Source organism: Schistocerca cancellata, chromosome 3, assembly GCF_023864275.1.
Source record: "Schistocerca cancellata isolate TAMUIC-IGC-003103 chromosome 3, iqSchCanc2.1, whole genome shotgun sequence".
NCBI classification, from domain to species: domain Eukaryota; kingdom Metazoa; phylum Arthropoda; class Insecta; order Orthoptera; family Acrididae; genus Schistocerca; species Schistocerca cancellata.
Window position 1 is genome coordinate 760,764,372 of NC_064628.1, and position 17,856 is coordinate 760,782,227.

At 37.2% G+C, this 17,856-nt stretch overlaps 1 protein-coding gene across 2 annotated transcripts in view; it reads right to left on the reverse strand.

Annotated features, from left to right (window-relative positions):
* Nucleotides 1-17,856, reverse strand: part of LOC126175787 (transcriptional regulator ATRX homolog) — a 483,984-nt gene that overhangs the window by 124,448 nt on the left and 341,680 nt on the right. For both annotated transcript variants that reach the window (XM_049922765.1, XM_049922764.1), the window contains 2 exons: nt 12,092-12,218; nt 7,189-7,360 (listed from right to left, as the gene is read on the reverse strand). In XM_049922765.1, the coding sequence (XP_049778722.1) occupies nt 7,189-7,360; nt 12,092-12,218 (299 nt within the window). The remainder of the gene's footprint in view (nt 1-7,188; nt 7,361-12,091; nt 12,219-17,856) is intronic.

Sequence of the window (17,856 nt, forward strand, 5' to 3'; positions counted from 1 at the left end):
AACAACATGGTTTCTCGGATTTACCGATAACCCAGGGACGAATCTTCTCACTGCCGTCAGCATTACAGCATGGTACAACAGTCACACGTTGTTTGCTTCGTGCTCCATTGGGACACTTATCACCTTTTATCTCCAGGGTGTGATTTGGAAAAAGATTGTAGAAAAATCCAGTTTCATCCATGATAAACACATCACACGAGGCATACTTTTCCCTCACTACGTTGAATTCATGCAACCAGTTGTTTGCACTTTCTTCATCAACTTTATTTACTACACTACAAATTTGTACAGGTGAAATTGAATGTCTCTTTTGGAACCGATACAACAAACCAGCAGAACAACGGAAGTCTTCAATGCCCATATCTTTAGCAATATCATTTGCTTTGATTGAAACACAGGGCCAGTTAAAGATATGTTAGATATGATTGAACCATTCTAGCCATAACATCTCGATGTCTTCATACTTGGTGGTACGAAGTTGTTTAGATTTGTTTCCAGAACCTGATCCCGCAGCATTAATAATTTTTTCTTGATTCTTAATAATCGTAGATAAAGTAGATTCAGGTATTCCAAATTGCTCTGCAATTGCTGTTTTCTTGGTACCATGGTCCACTTCATCTAGAATCTTAAGCTTTAACTGTACATTTAGAGCTGTCTGTTTCCTCTTTGCCATTTCATGTGCTACAGTACCGGTTGTAACTGTAGTTTTTATTCAGTATTCCAACTCGATAAGGTTACGACTAACAGAACACCTGTCAAATCTGGCACTGAGTACATTCCTAAATGCTTCTGCACAAATTATTGAATGTCTTACAATGTACAGCATACGCTCATTGTTGAGGTGATAATCGCGGCTACCGACCTACAATACGTTAAAAATGAGTCAACAAGTAAGTATAATTAGCTTTGTAGCTACATTTCCTACATTAATTTCGGAAAAATTTATGCTTTAGAATATTGTAAGGTCGGAAGTTTGTGTTACAGTGAAATTTAATTACATTAGGAACTGAAACAGAGTTCGTAATTCACCTTAACCGAAATTCGTGTTAACCGATAAAACATACCTTAAGAACTAATGTATTCCTGGCGGGACCAATATTTTTTTCGTGTTTACCGCGAGTTAGTCTTATGCGAGTTTATGCTAACGAGGTTATACTGTGTTATGTCACAATATGGGGTAACTCATCAAACCGAGCAAAAGTTTCTAGAGTGCAAAAGTGTGTATTAAGAATCATTTGTGGTGTAAATTCAAGAACATCATGTGGAAACCTTTTCAAGGAACTTTGTATTCTAACCGCTACTTCTCAGTATACTTCTTCCTTAATGAAATTTGTTGCAAGTAATACATGTACATCTCTATTTCCAACCAATAGCTCAATACATAGTATCAACACCAAGAATAAGAACAATCTACATAAAGATCTAAAATCGCTTACCTTGGTCCAAAAAGGGGTTCAATATTCAGGAACACACATTTTCAATAAATTGTCAGCAACCATTAAAAACTAGGTTTCAGATAAAGCGCGGTTTAAACAGAGTTTGAAAGACTTTTTGATAGGCAACTCCTTCTACTCCACAGATGAATATCTTCACAGACACTGTTAGACCAGCTTATGTGAAAATGTTAATTTCAACAGCACTTGGTCACAACAGTCAAGACCAGGTATTTTGTGTATGATAAATTTATTAATAGTGCATAATAATGTTTCATTCTGACAGCATATTAATTCTGTAAATATTAGCTGTTCCAGTTTACTGAAATGTATTCACCTATTTCGACAATCTCCTGACAAATGATCAGGGTAGTGAGTATTATATGCAAAAGTTTGATGTGGTATGTTCCACACCCAAGAGAATCATATCATTTTTTGGGTCACTAGATTGAAAACTGAATCTAATCTTTCACAGCTGATGTATTGAAAAGAATGTTTGAACTGAGGAATGTAGTATTCTGTTTCTTAATGAAGAAAAGTCACTCTAAAGAAGACTGTTTCAGCAATGGATATTTTCTATTGAAAATGGCATGCCTCACTGACATTTTTGAGGACCTAAATATTCTTAACACTCCACTTCAGGGTAATCAGGTAACTGTACTACTGTATCTTGGAGGCATTTCTAAGGAAATTAGAGCTGTGGCAAAAACATATGGAAACTAGCATATTAGGTATGTTCCCTACTATAGTGTCACTGTTAGAGGACACTGATAATACAATACTCCAAATGGAGATAAAAACCTGCTTGCTTAATCATCTTGCAACACTAAAGTTCACTACGAAAAGTATTTCTGCACTGACATTAATAAATTTAATCAAATTAAAAATACATTAAAAATGCTCCTGGACCATCACGTCTAAATATAAAGAGGCCAAAACAACTTACCGATCTCACTTGTGATACTTCACTGAAGAGCAAATTTAATGAAGTGTGTCTGTTGCGAGGTTTGGACACATATTAGCTAGGAATTACCAATGTGGAACCAAAATGCACTGAAGACCCATATTCATTTTGTGACAACATATTGTGCGAGACTGGCTTTTCAGCTTTGGCAGATATGAAGTTGAACTACCACTCAAAGCTAAATGCAAGCAAACAAATTTCTGCATCACACTGAACTTCGTAATTTAAATTTTGACTGCTCTTGGAATTCTTGCATGCTGAATTAAAAATATAATTAATTTCATAATTTAAAATAAATGAAGATGCGATAAACTATTTGTGCCATATTTTCATTACAACAACTTGTGTAATTTTGGTTTCTGTTGTGTGAAATACTTATAAATAGAATTTGGCAAAACAAAGAATAAGATCAAGAAAATAAAAGGGCTATTTTTATTAATAAAATGGACTGGGGCTTGATACTATTTTTGCTAATGGGGGACGGGCAGAGGAAAAAAAATTGAGAGCCATTGATTTACAGTAAATGAGGAGCCAACTGATAATTTAAAGTTCAATGTTTAAATCAAAATTTTACGGAGTACCAGAGGGTTTTTTTCTGGTGGAATTTCACTCAGTGACCTCTTTACATCACTAATGTGTGAGCACCTCAGCTGCCATACATGAGTTCATGCACCATTCAAAGGCACATCAAATGTTCATTTAACGTATTTCATTTCTTACTTTTAGAGACATTACTTGACAAAACGTTTGATCTTTTTTCTATTTTTTTTAAATTAATTTCAAGTGTCTATTAAAACATCATTATTAACATTATTAATAATCACAATTTAATATTTTTGCCTGAAGAAATGTTAGTTCTATTTAATAGTGAGCTGCTGAATCTCATAAAAATCATAATCATTTGTAAGTATATGTCGTGAAATGTACTAACAAAACGGGCAATTTCTGACTGCGTATTTGTAATCAGTAATCTCAAATTATATAAACTCAGTTAAAATATTTCACTCGGCAGACAAAAACATGTTTTGTGTAACCCTGTATTATCATTCCTTTGTAGGAAATAGCATTCACCCAAATTTTATGTGAACTCCAACACAATAATTCTGAGGCAAAATAATAAAGAAAAACTCACTGAAGTCAGTAAAAAAAGTGCTGAAACTAGTATGCGCAGGAAAAACTGTGTGCTATGTAAGACGGGAATTCTCTCCTATTTAACAGTAGGAGTTTGTTTCAATCTGAAGTATAGAAGATGTCTCCAAACAATTGAGTCATAAATTACACCAAACCCATCCTCATGGTGAGTACCTGCAGCACCTTTTCAGTACCCTGTAGCAAATATGCAAAAGTAAAATAGGAGCAAAACATCATAGAAACAAGCATGCTGTTTCAATATGCTCTGGAGTAAAAATATCAGGTACGGACAAGATTACAAACTTTTCTTATGCAGTAAAGAAGCTTTACAAAAATAGATGCATTTCAAAGCTATTCTCTTACATGTGGCAATTACTGACAGGAATCAATTTGTGGATATGTGCTCATCAGAGGTTAGAGGTAGAGGGGGATGTAGTTGGGTAGAGTGGAGTGGGGGTGGGGAGATGTGGGAGGGTGGCACGAGGGAGAGGGGGCAGGAGTTCTGAAGCAAATCATTACAGTGTTGTTGGGACAAGAAATGAACAGATGTACTGGTATGCATATGGAAGCTTCAGTGAAGATTCCTTACATCACTGGCAGGAGTTGTCGAGCAAGGGTGGCAAGAAATGAGAGATTCTGTTGGACATTCTGTGTACAATATATTAATCTATTGTGATTCACATGAGTATTTTCTTTTTATCAGTCCTTTAATGTTATAATGTGTGGCCTTGAAGTGGGTGATTGGGATACCTTGGAAATAGAATGTTACGTTGTGGATCAGAAAATGGGAGTGGTCCGAAGGGAACAACAATCCTTTGTCATTGACTCTGATATCAATACTCAGTTGAGATGGTGTTTTGGACTGGTTAACAACCTGCTGTTGCCGTGAATGTTTTATAGAAAAACAATGATAGCTATGTGGGCACACAGCATGTATTTCACTTCATTACAATCTCACACACCATGCCCCACTCCCGCTGGCACATGCAACATAGGTACACGCAAGCATGCGCTACAATTTGACACATCGGATTGCAGTACACGACAAATATAGAAAAAGGAACAGCATTAACACCCATACAAAATTCAGATATTGTGAAAACTGAATGCGGAGGACCTCCCAAAGTGACCACATTTTAGCTGGGAATTGTTGGAATTCGTGAACAACAACCCAGGCCTGTGTGATGATCAAATCACAAGCAACGAGGCCAACTTTAAGGTCAGGCTTTGTTAACAAGCAAAACTTTAAAATAAGACTTCGCGGCAATACTGTAACTGGGAATACAAACACATTTGTGAGAAGCATTTGCTGTTCTATGAGACCTTGCAATAGTTGCTCTAAAGTAGCCATGGAAACATGTGGGTCAACGATGGAAAAGAAAAATCACTACCTCGTCGCGAATTGTAATAACTTCAAGTTGAACGAATATATTCCAAGGAAGACGCAATACATGAAAGTCACAGATCAAGAAAACAGAGTAAGACTTGTGTACACTTTGTCAGTCAAATCATAACTGAAGTCAAGTCTAGTGGCCGCTGTCTGCTTAGGTGGCGCTGCTACAGCATGGCTGGCAGACAGCGCCGCATGTAGAGGATGCGCGTAACTGTGCGGCGGCACTTTGAAAGATCGGTGAGTCACAACAGTTGCATCTTCAAGTTTAGTTATATAGATTAACTTTTTAAATAAAAAATTCATTTAAATTTTAATTTTTCATCATCATAACTGAGAACAGTTCCTTTTCTCTGAATCTCACTCACATCATAAAGACATATTCTCTCTATACAAAGTACATCTAATGTTTCAACATTTGTTCTGCCACATAATCATCTAAGATTCATTTACTATTTACATTAGATGACAGAAAGATTGGGACAGCTGGAAGGGGGGAGGAAATGTAGCACACGGCGAAGATAGTACAGTCCTAAAATGACATTTCCACTATCAGCTATAATCTTTGTTTTCCCTCTGGGCTGATTTCATCTATTACTCTTCTTTCAAGTTGTTGTAGCCGTGCACAACAAAAACTCAGCAAGCCATCCAACCACCAACATGTGGTGGACAAACAAAAATCTTGTGACAAGTAGTAATGAGTACAACTGGTATACAAACAGTTTAAAAGTAGTGGCAGAAGCGATAACACTGCCCAGTGCCAGTCAACACAAAGAGTTTCTGTGTTGAAAAGAATGAGAATAATGCCTCAACATGTACTTACTTGTATGTTTTGTCACAGGTTTGACAATTTCCAGTGCCATGACAATTATCATTTTGCTTTTGACTTGCAGTGGGCAATGATCTCATCTCTCTGCAACTTTTAAACTGTTTTTATAACAATTGTACACTTGAATACTTGTCATACATTCTATACCTGCCCACTATATGCTGTCGGCCAGGCAGTTTGGTAGTCTTTCCTCATGCATGTCAACTACCCTTGAAAAAAGCATAATAGCAGAAATTAGTCGATGGTGCAAATAAACAATAATTACAGTCAAAGGCAGAAATGCTGTGATTTCAGAAATTTTGTATGACTGTGGTACCTGCCTAAAGGAAAGTAATGGGGGAATAGAATGTGTATCATTCCTGTCAAAAATTACAAAACTGATTGGGTAGAGAATGATAAAACATAGAGAGGGACAGGAACATGGGAGGGGAGAAAAAAAGACAGATGGAAGGAGCTACTATATTAACAAGGCATTATAGGATAGAAATATATGGAAAATGATAGTAAAGGAAAAAGTTACAAAGAGGGAATGGGAAACAGGTAAGGGAATAGAAACGTTGTGGCTGAGGATGAGTTTTATGGGCAACAGAGACTGAAGGAATAGAGGATGTGCTGGAGGGACAGTTTCCACCAGCTCACTTCAGAGTAATTAGAGCACGAAGTGAAAGGAAAAGGGAGGGGGGGTTCATAATGGCACACATACTGAAATTGCTGTTGATGTGGCTGTGTGTAGTATATTCAGCAAATGAGCAGGCAAGTTTGCAGTATTCACTGTTTGTTGTATACAAATAGTTATCAAAATAGAATTCCGTACAGTAGTTGCAGCACAATGGTAGATCAAAAAGCTGTTAACAGACACAGTCCTACCCTTAGTTAGACAGGAAATGCTAGTGACTGGAGTTGGTGGTGGTGGTGGTGGTGGTGAGTGTAGAGGATAGATCTACAGGGGAATGGTCAGCAGGAGATAGGATCATGAGAAAGAGTGTGTTAGGGATACAGTAGTGTACTGCATAGGTAGGGCGGTTGGTGGTATACCACTTTATCAGATGTTTATGTTGTGAGTGTAGAACTTTCGATAGTTTATTCCTCATATTCAGTCATGATGATGACTGGTACTCAAAACACTGGTGAAGAATGCAGTAACACCCCCCCCCCCTCCCCCCAAATATCTCAGTGATATTGGCTGATAAGGGGAGTACTGCTTGGTTGGTTGTATAATGTGTTCAGTCACTTGGTGGTGTCACAGCAAAGTTTCTTTCCCTCCCCTGTTTCTGCACCCAAGCAACCTATCATGACAGCTCAATTACATCTCTATGTGGTGAATTGTTACCATAACTCATTCCAGTGGTCATAAATTGCCCATTTGTCTATGTACAATGGGCATAAACATGTACATCTTAACACATTTTTAACCTTTATAATAATAAATATATAAACTTACACTTTGTCACCTATCTTCTCACATTCTTGCAAGATATAGAACAAGAGCATTAATTTTCCACTGGATTTTATATCATCCATTTCTTCCTCAGTCACAAACTGTTCCCACCAATCCGATGACTTCTGTTCCTCCTCTTCATTTTCTTTTTCAGTAATCTCAATAATGTCATTATCTGAAAAATGTTAAGGCTTATGTACACAAATAATAACTGTCATTCACAAACTGTTCCCACTACTCCAATGACTTCTGAGCCTTGTTTTTATTTTCTTTTTCAATTATCTTAATAATTTCATTATCAGAAAAATGTTAAGGCTTATATATAAAAATAATGATTGTCTATGTTAGTTTCTACAGAGTGTTACGTATCTGGAACTGGAGTCCCAATATTGTGTGTTAAATTTTCACCACAACATGATTTTAGAAAGTGAGAGTAAACACAAACAGTCATGTAAAGTCCATGTGACGTTAAGTGCTGGAAAAGGAAAATACCTGTCTGCTAGCAAAATAAGTTGCAACTCTATTAACAAATGGCAGTAAGTAGTCATAAATAGGCTAGGAAGGTGGAACTTCTACAAAAATAATCTACTGGGTACAAAAACGACTGCCTAAAAAGAGTGCAAATGTTCTTGTCTAATAATTTCAGCATTAATATAGCCTCTATCAAAATCTTTTTTGCCTTATTTTTGGCCAGTTGCAAAGACAGTCAGTTACAAGTCCAAACAGCCTAAAGTGGCATACAAAAAACTGGATACTACAGAAGAATTCAATGAAATGGAGATACACCAAATGAAATGAGTTACTGTAGTCCTCTACAAGCCTAACACCCCTCTCATCCAGTTGATTTACAACTTTCAGTTTATTAAGTAGATGTTGAGAACTGAGTAAATCTTCATTTTCATGCCACTGTTAAGTATCTCTATTAAGAAACTCTTCACTAAAGTCAAATCTTTTGAACGACAGTGTTGCTTTATTAGAAACAATGTGTTGAAACCCATTGTAGATCATTTCTGCGATTTGACTGATCCGTTAGCCATTTCAATATTTTTGATTGATGGCTTTGTAGCACATAATTTACTATCCACGCAAAACCATCATCGCTAATGTGGCTGCCAGAGCCAGTTTTCGGTATCCAGGTGCTTTTGTTCAAGCTAAGGATGATGGACCTGATCAAGACTGACGATGCTGCCCTAAAGGCAAATGATTTTCCTATAGTGACTGTTGTTTTCTGGCATGTGATGAAAATAAACACACTGGCAGGAAATAGTGCTTTGCAGCATAATGCCATTATTGGGAGCAGAAAATGGCTAAATATCTGCATTCTGTTCATGAAGATGCTTAGAGCTCCTGAACTCACGAATTTAAACTATTCAAGACAACTGGTTTCAACAGTCTTAGTGATCATCTTCAGGTCTTAAACATTTTTTTGTAGTAAACCATGTTCATTTTACACTGACCTCATGCACAAGATAACAAGTGGATAAAATTCAGCACATTATAAATATTAGTCATCGGTAAAATATTTAAAATTAGACAGCATCTTGTCCAAAAGGCAATGTCCATACACATACTGCTCACTGATGGTTGTTACATGATACACATGTGTGTACACACAACTGTGTATGTATGTGTATCACATAACAAGCATCTGTGAGAGTATGTATATGGACATGGCCTTTTGGACAAGATAGTGTGTGATTTTTAATATTTTAGTGATGACAAATGTTTATAATGTGCTGAGTTTAATCCATTTGACATCTTCAGTGTGAGGTCAGGGTAAAATGAACATGGTATATGACATTTTTTTTTAAACATCTATATCTACATCTACATTTATACTCCGCAAGCCACCCAACAGTGTGTGGCAGAGGGCACTTTACGTGCTACTGTCATTACCTCCCTTTCCTGTTCCAGTCGCGTATGGTTCGCGGGAAGAACGACTGCCAGAAAGCGTCCGCGTGCTCGAATATCTCTAATTTTACATTCGTGATTTCCTCAGGAGGTACAAGTAGGGGGAAGCAATATATTCGATACCTCATCCAGAAACGCACCCTCTCGAAACCTGGACAGCAAGCTACACCACAATGCAGAGCGCCTCTCTTGCAGAGTCTGCCACTTGAGTTTGCTAAACATCTCCGTAATGCTATCATGCTTACCAAATAACCCTGTGACGAAACGTGCCAATCTTCTTTGGATCTTCTCTATCTCCTCTGTCAACCCGACCTGGTACGGATCCCACATTGATGAGCAATACTCAAGTATAGATCAAACCAGTGTTTTGTAAGCCACCTCCTTTGTTGATGGACTACATTTTCTAATGACTCTCCCAAAGAATCGCAACCTGGCACCTACCTTAACAAAAATTAATTGTATATGATCATTCCACTTCAAATCGTTCCGTACGCATACTCCCAGGTATTTTACAGAAGTAACTGCTACCAGTGTTTGTTCCGCTGTCATATAATCATACAATGAAAGATCCTTCTTTCTATGTATTCGCAATACGTTACATTTGTCTATGTTAAGGGTCAGTTGCCACTCCCTGCACCAAGTGCCTATCCGCTGCAGATCTTCCTGCATTTCGCTGCAATTTTCTGATGCTGCAACTTCTCTGTATACAACAGCATCATCCGCAAAAAGCCACATGGAACTTCTGACACTATCTACTAGGTCATTTATATATATTGTGAAAAGCAATGCTCCCATAACACTCCCCTGTGGCACGCCAGAGGTTACTTTAACGTCTGTAGACATCTCTCCATTGAGTGTTCTGTGTTCTGTTTGCTAAAAACTTTTCAATCCAGCCACACAGCTGGTCTGATATTCCGTAGGCTCTTACTTTGTTTATCAGGCGACAGTGCGGAACTGTATCGAACGCCTTCCAAAAGTGAAGGAAAATGGCATCTACCTGGGAGCCCGTATCTAATATTTTCTGGGTCTCATGAACAAATAAAGAGAGTTGGGTCTCTCACGATCGCCGTTTCCAGAATCCATGTTGATTCTTACAGAGTAGATTCTGGGTTTCCAGAAATGACATGATACCCGAGCAAAAAACATGTTCTAAAATTCTACAACAGATCGATGTCAGAGATATAGGCCTATAGTTTTGCACATCTGCTCGACGACCCTTCCTGAAAACTGGGACTACCTGTGCTCTTCTCCAATCATTTGGAACCTTCCTTTCCTCTAGAGACTTGCGGTACACTGCTGTTAGAAAAGAGGAGAGGGGGGGGGAGTTCTTTCGCGTAAAATGTTTAAGACCTGAAGTCGAAAGCTAAGGCTATTGAAATGTGCTGTCTTGAATAAAAAATATTTGTGTGATCTTCACTTTTGAATGGTTTTTAACAATATAATGGTACTTTTATATAGCTGTGTATAGGTCCCTACTGGGAAATTTTCAGCTATTTTTGAAAAACTAGGATTCTTTGTTGTGCTATATGTCAAACAGAGGGATGCAAATTATTGTTCGTGGGGATTTCAATGTAGATTTTCTGAAAGAGTCTGATAGAGAGCTTGACCTTGAAGTATTATTTGGTTCTTTCAATTTGATGTGAGTTATTGATTTTTGTACTCTGTTAGTATAGGAAAGCAGCACACTGACAGACAATGTTTAGGCGAAGATAAATTTAATCAAATAAAAACTTTCCCTGCTAAGAATGGTCTGCCTGATCATGATGTGCAGCTAGTTAAAATACATGACACAGCTACATACAGTAATGCAAAACAGTCCTTCAAAATGGTGCAGTCAAATAACAATTTAACAATTGCAAATTTTAGGCAGAGCTTGCAATAATTAGACAGACTGAGCTGAAGCTAATTAAAAAATTAATCTACTTCATGATACCTTTGTGAGTATATTTGAAAACAGTTTCCTTCAGAAAACACTGAAACATAATTGTAAGAAACCATCTAAAAAGCCATGGCTTACCAAAGGGATAAAAATATCTTGCAAACAGAAAAGGGAAGAGTACCTTATAGCTATAAGGAGTAACGGTCCAGAAACAGTCAAACATTACAAAAACAGCTGCACTTTAATAAGAAAAGTTAACAAAAAGTCCAGAAGTATGTGCATTATGTCCGAGATTAGCACCTCTGATAACAAAATTAAAGCAATTTGGAATATTCTTAAAAAGGGAACAGGGCAACCAAGAGCACTGGAAGACTGAATTTACATGAAACTCAATGCAAAGTTAGTTAACAAAAAGTCAGAAGTGGAAAAAATTTTTAATGATAATTTTTTAAGTGTTGTAGAGAAAATAGGATCCAGCTGTTCGTTAGAAAATGCATGTCTGTATATGGAAGAAGCAACAACCATGCAATTTGATAAAATTGAAATTCAACCTATCTCTCCTACTGAAATTAGGTAAATAATAAATTCATCCGCAAGTAAAAGCTCACACAGAATTGATGGCATTTCCAGCAGAGTACTAAAAGCTTTTTCCCACAAGTAGGATTCTCAGCCACATACGTAGTAGCTCACTGAAACAGGGCACTTTCCCGGGTAGACTGAAATATGCTATTGTTAAACCATTGCATAAAAAATGGGACAGGTCTGATGCTAACAACTACTGCCCAATTACACTTCTGACAGCTTTATCCAAAATTCTTGAAAAATTAATGTACTCAAGTGTAGCTTCACATACTTGTTAAAATGAAGTACTGACAAAATGTCAATTTGTTTTTCAGAAAGACTTTTCAACAAAAGTGCTCAATATGATTTCACTGATCAAATGTTTAATGTTCTGAATCACTGATGATCATCCTCAGTTATATGGTGAAAGGTTAACATTACACATTCCATTATTTGTATTCAACACAGGACTTTCCAGGATCACATAACTTATTTCTATTTTTGGGCTGCAACAGTGCTCACTTTGCTACAACAAATATTGTGGGTTACACTTACCACTTGAATCTTTTTTATCCTCATCTTTTTCATTGCTGCTATCATTTGATGTTTCATCACTGTCAGTTGTCGAGTCATCTACCACGAAGTCTTTCAGAGATCCTTCAGAATCAGATGCCATCATTTGCTGGAATTTTTTTTAACAAAATAAATATGTATTCCTTTGGAGTTTTGGTTTCAAGATACAAAGTAATTGCAAGTCAGTATTAAAACTAAAATTGTAGGTCCTAGTGGATTCAGTATCAGAGTTATGTGCTACCTAATTTTAAACATGTAATAACAATTTGAGAATACAGATTTACAGAAAACACTTTTCAGTATTTCAACAACAACAGGGATGAGGAAACAGTTTACAATGGTTAAATGCCTTATGTGCCTATTAATTTATAACAGCAGTTTTGTCAGATGTTTATAATTTAATGAACATTACAAAAGTCATGCACTGGACAAGAGATGATTGTTGACTGTGACTGGTGCTTATGTTTTCATATTTCTTTCCTACTTTTAACCCTGTGAATCGATTTGTTGGCAGATGTGAGAGATGGGACCACACAGAGAGGTCATCGGTCCCATCAGATGAGGTAAGGATGGGGAAGGAAATCGACTGTGACCTTTCAAAGAAACTATCCTGTCATTTGTCTGGAGTGATTCAGGGAAATCACAGACAATCTAAATCAGGTTGACTGGGCACGTATTTGAGCCATCGTGCTAACTACTGTGCCACCTTGATCAGTCACTGTGCATTTAAGTGGAGGATAAAAGGGGGGGAGGGGGAATTTAAATTTTAAGATACCAATGAGGTTACTAGTGATGAGTGAAAATTGGAGAAAGTTGGGAAGAGAAATCAGACACTCCTTTTTGGAAGGAACCAAGGAGGCATTAACCTTGAACAATTTAGGGGAACACAGGAAAATAACTCAATCAATGTGACTAAGAATAACTGAACGGCTTACTACTGTGTTCAGGCCCATAGGTGAGCTTAGTGATAGTGCATTCATGTATTTCTGCACTGTCAATGGTTTTTGAAAACCAAAGTGCACTATCCACTTACTTCTACTTTCTGCTTTTTTAAAAACTTGGTATAGACTAAAACAACCAATCATACATGTTATTTGATAGATAAGAAGGGCAATGGTTTTAATCATGATAACACATAACAACACAAGTAATCACTGAGGTCATTCACATTATACAGCTGCACATTTGATCCACAAAGATTGGAGGGAAGTAACAGTGAATTGCTTCCTTGAAGACTACAACAAGAAATCCTATGTTATTTCCAATGGTCAAAGATTAGCATGGATAACTGTGTCATTGGTGGTGTCTTTAGTTTATATTTACTTATACGAGGATCAGTAAGAAAGTAATGCCCCCAAGCCCCCTCCCCCCCACTACTAGGGTGGTTTGATAAGTCTGGTAAATTTCCATGAGACAATGGACATTTCTACTGTACCTTCATGATTCGTAAGCTTGATTATTCTAAGGATTGTATAAAGAATTTAAACAATGTACAGCATACACTTCATTGTTGACAGCAAACTGAATTGGTCAGTACGTCGGCTGTGATTGAAAATGGAGAAAACCAAGTATCAAGCTGTTATTAAACATTTTCATTTGAAGGGTTGGACTGTTGCACAAATCAAAACAGAACTGGGTGAAGTTCACGCAAACACTGAAGACCATTATGTCTGGAGTAATGATTTTAAACATGATCAGACAAGCACCAAAGACAAAGTGTGGTTTGGCCATCCAACTGAGATCACCACAAAGAAAACCATTGGCAAAATCTGTGATATATAATGCAAGACTGCCAAATAAAAATTAGTGAGCTGGCTGAGACTGCAGGCATCTCAACTAACCAAATGCATATCCTGGATGGAAAAGTGGGCATGAAAAAGCTGTGTGCAAGGTGGGTGCTGCAATTGCTCATGGACAACCAAAAGCACTTCCGGTGCAACATTTCAACTCAATGTCTGGCTATGTTTAATCACAATCTGCAAGACTTTGAGTGCCAATTTGTGAGTTGATGAAACTTTGATCCATCCTTATACACTGGAGTGGGGTTGCCATCCGTCCCAATATATCGGGATTGTCAATGTTACCGACCTTCTGGTCCCCATATCCAGACAAGACCCAACTTTGTCCTGATTTTGCAAAATACTGTTATGAACTTGGCTCAAGTATCAAAGTAACACAATCTGTTAGCAGCACATGAAGCATGTACGAGATTTGTAGCTATTTCATCTCAGTAACTCACGTAAGTAAAGCAGATGTGAGGCATCACATTTCTATGAAGAATCATACAAACAGATGTGCGGTAGCATTGACATCAAAACCTATTTCTACATTCATAATTAACAGAGATACCCAGGAAAAATTGCCCGTTGCTGCCGCAGAACTAACAGCAGCTTATAATGTCCTAAAGCATCATTGATCCTTCAGTTCTGTTGAATGCACTGTAAAACTGAATGCCACAATGTATTCTAACTCCAAAGTCGCCACAAAAGCAGTATACAACCAGCACCAAAGGTACAGCAATTGTTAAAAATATTCTTGCACCACACTCCACTTCTGAATGCATGAAACAATTGCAAAAAGTTTCATTTTATGGCACAGGCACCAAATCATTGAACCACAAGGCTGAAAATATGTTTCCTTTAGTTGTTGAATACTTTACTGAAACAACGGAATCCAACAGTTCGATTTGCTGAATAAAAAAACATCGGAGACAATTGCAAAGTTTTGTTTAGATACTTTAAAACAACTGAAAACTACATTAGATAAATTAACTGCTTTTTGTGGAGACAGTACCAATACCAGCATCAGAGGGCTTCGTCAATGTGGCCGGCAGAATGTGTTTCACCAAACTAAAGAAGAACTAGGAAAAAATGTAGAAGGAATTGGATGCCCTGTCCATATTCTCCACAATACTATATCAAGCATTGCTGGAGTCTTAAATGTTGACACTGAAATAATCATCACGATGAAAATTTAATTATTTTTCAAGAACAAAGAAGCTGAAAGAGTTCTGCTTATACATTGATGTCAATCATCATACTCTTCTATCTCACTCAAAAAGAAGATGGCTGTTGTTAATGCCTGCAGCTGAGTGAATTCTTAAGCTTTGGATTCCATTAAAACAAATTTTTATGCTGAAGACAGGCCACCTAATATAATTTCAGATTGTTTTCAGTAGTATGATCAGTGAAATTTACTTCATGCTTCGCCATCAAATTTGGCTCTGCTTGAAAAAAGATATAAAATGTGTGAAGAAGAGTAAAGTCTCAATAATCAAAACAAAATATATTAAGTGGCACTCAAAGGTGTCTGAATGAAAGGAAGACTCAATTTTATTGGCATGCAAGCCAAGATGAATTTTAACAAATTTAAAATTCAGAGCCCTAACCAAGAAATAATTAATCTGATTTCGAAACTTGAGGAAGAAAGAATGGCTTTCTATGCCACAACGCAACTGTGGAAAGAGTATTTTCACTGCTGGCCCAGTTGTTTAACTACAAAATTACTTGCATGGAGTTTTATTAATACGTAAATGGGAGAAAATACTTTCTGAAACAGGTGAAATCTTCCAAAAAATATGGTGTACCACTTACTTTTTTGCCACAAGTTCCAGGTAATAGTGTGCAACATAAAAAGCAATTAAATTAAATAAATGTTTTCTTCATTTCTACACCTCAGTGTGTTCCGAGGAGGTCCCACCTCCCAGCTAGACAAGGCACCCCTACTACAGAGTCAAAACGGCAGTCAAAACAATGGACAAAGGCTGTTGAAAGTGCAACAAAGAAGGCAAAGACCATTTTGTCAACTCGTAAAGTGATGGCCAATGTTTTTTGGAATTTCCACAGAATAATACCCATAGATTATTTGGGAAAAGACTGGCCTGCAACTGAACCCTAGTACTTTTTGTCCCTTATTACTTTTTGCTTTTTGTTGCTGGATTGTATGAAACCTGCGTTGACTGAAAAAAAAAAAAAAAAAAAAAAAAAAAAAAAAAAAAAAAAAAAAAAAAAAAACCAATGTTGGCATACAAAAAATGCCCTTCCACCAGGATAATCCACCATTTCACACATTGGCTATAACAATGGCAAAGGTGCATGAACTATTTGAATTGAATCTTCACCCACTCTACCGTATTTACTTGAATCTAAGCTGCACTCGAATCTAAGCCGCACTTGAAAAATGAGACTCGGAATCAAGGAAAAAAAATGTTTCCGTAATCTAAGCGGCACCTGAAATTTGAGACTCGAAATTCAAGGGGAGAGGAAAGTTTAAGACCGCACCTCCAAATCGAAACAAAGTTGGTCCATTGCAACATGAGACACAATTCAGGTCGAATGGTTGAAGATACAGCTACAGTAGTTCGGTTCGAGTCATAAGCTTAACAGCTGAGCTTTACCAAGTAGCCATCGCTGTGTGTCAGGCACTCCATCAGTATTTGGACGGGTACCCTTCCTTTTTCACGTGCTTCGTCTGGTTTGAACCAAATGCTTATTTCGCTTTGATGTGATAAGTGCCGTACTCTTTGTTATAACCTAACCTGAAAATGCATTATTGTACTGTGTCATGCATTGTTTGTCGCTTTCTGATAATGAGTGTTTACGACCTGTCGCCGCTCGCAGCATGGCTTGCTTTTGTCTCATAAACGAAACAATGGCAAGAGACTACTATTTCTTGTTACTTACACTGCTGCTTTCTTCGATAATGATCAACAAGACCCAAATAATAGACTGCACATGATAGAAGATGTTCTGAACGAGAGTTTAGTGAAAATTTTTCTCCATTTGAAAATCTTTGCAGACGCCTCGTTAGTACATTACATACTGCACAGGAATTTGTTTCATCTCAGATTTAAAAATCTAGTCAGTTGCCGTGCTTCATTTCTGACTGTATCACTAGTCAGTATAAGAATAATAAGAATATAAACATGATATGATATGTATATTCTTCTGCGTTTGCTGTTGTCTCACTCTAGTTTCGTAGTTTATTAGGCAGACAGGATTTAAATGAGATATAGCAAACACGAAAGAATACATGGCATAATGTTCACATTCTTCTACCTTTTCTTATAATTTATTTACTGATGCAGAGGTTTTGGCACCAGTATTTATCTTTGTGCCTGCAAATCATGCCTGTGTAGCACTACATATATTCGACGGCAGAAGTTAGTTTTGGCGGCACCTACCAACATTTTTCAGAACTTCGCTTACTTTGCACTCGATTCTTAGCTGCAGGCGGATTTTTGGATTACAAAAACTGGGAAAGGTGTGGCTTAGATTCGAGTAAATACGGTATTCACCAGACTTAGTGCCAACTGACTTCTTCCTGTTCCCTAACTTGAAACTTTTACTTCCTGGGAAGAAATTTTCATCAAATGAGGAGGTGATAATTGCAGTAAATGAGTATTTTGCGGAGTCTGACAGAACCTATTTTGCCGATGGGATGAAAACGCTGGAGCATCACTGGACTCAGTGTATATCCTTCAACGTAGACTGTGTTGAGAACTAAGGTGGGTTGTTTATGAAACAAAAAAATTTTCTTGCTAGAAGTTCCTTTATTAAGGAACCTGCTGTATATTTGATGTCAAACTACAACATGCACAGAATTGTAGACAGTATGCTGCTTGATATTTTATTTTTATACATAAGCTTATTTCAGCTTTATTTCCTTCACCAGTACATCTATGGAGGTACAGATTGGGGCTTATCTTTTCATACATCTTTTGCTTCTTTCACACCCTTTTCTAACAC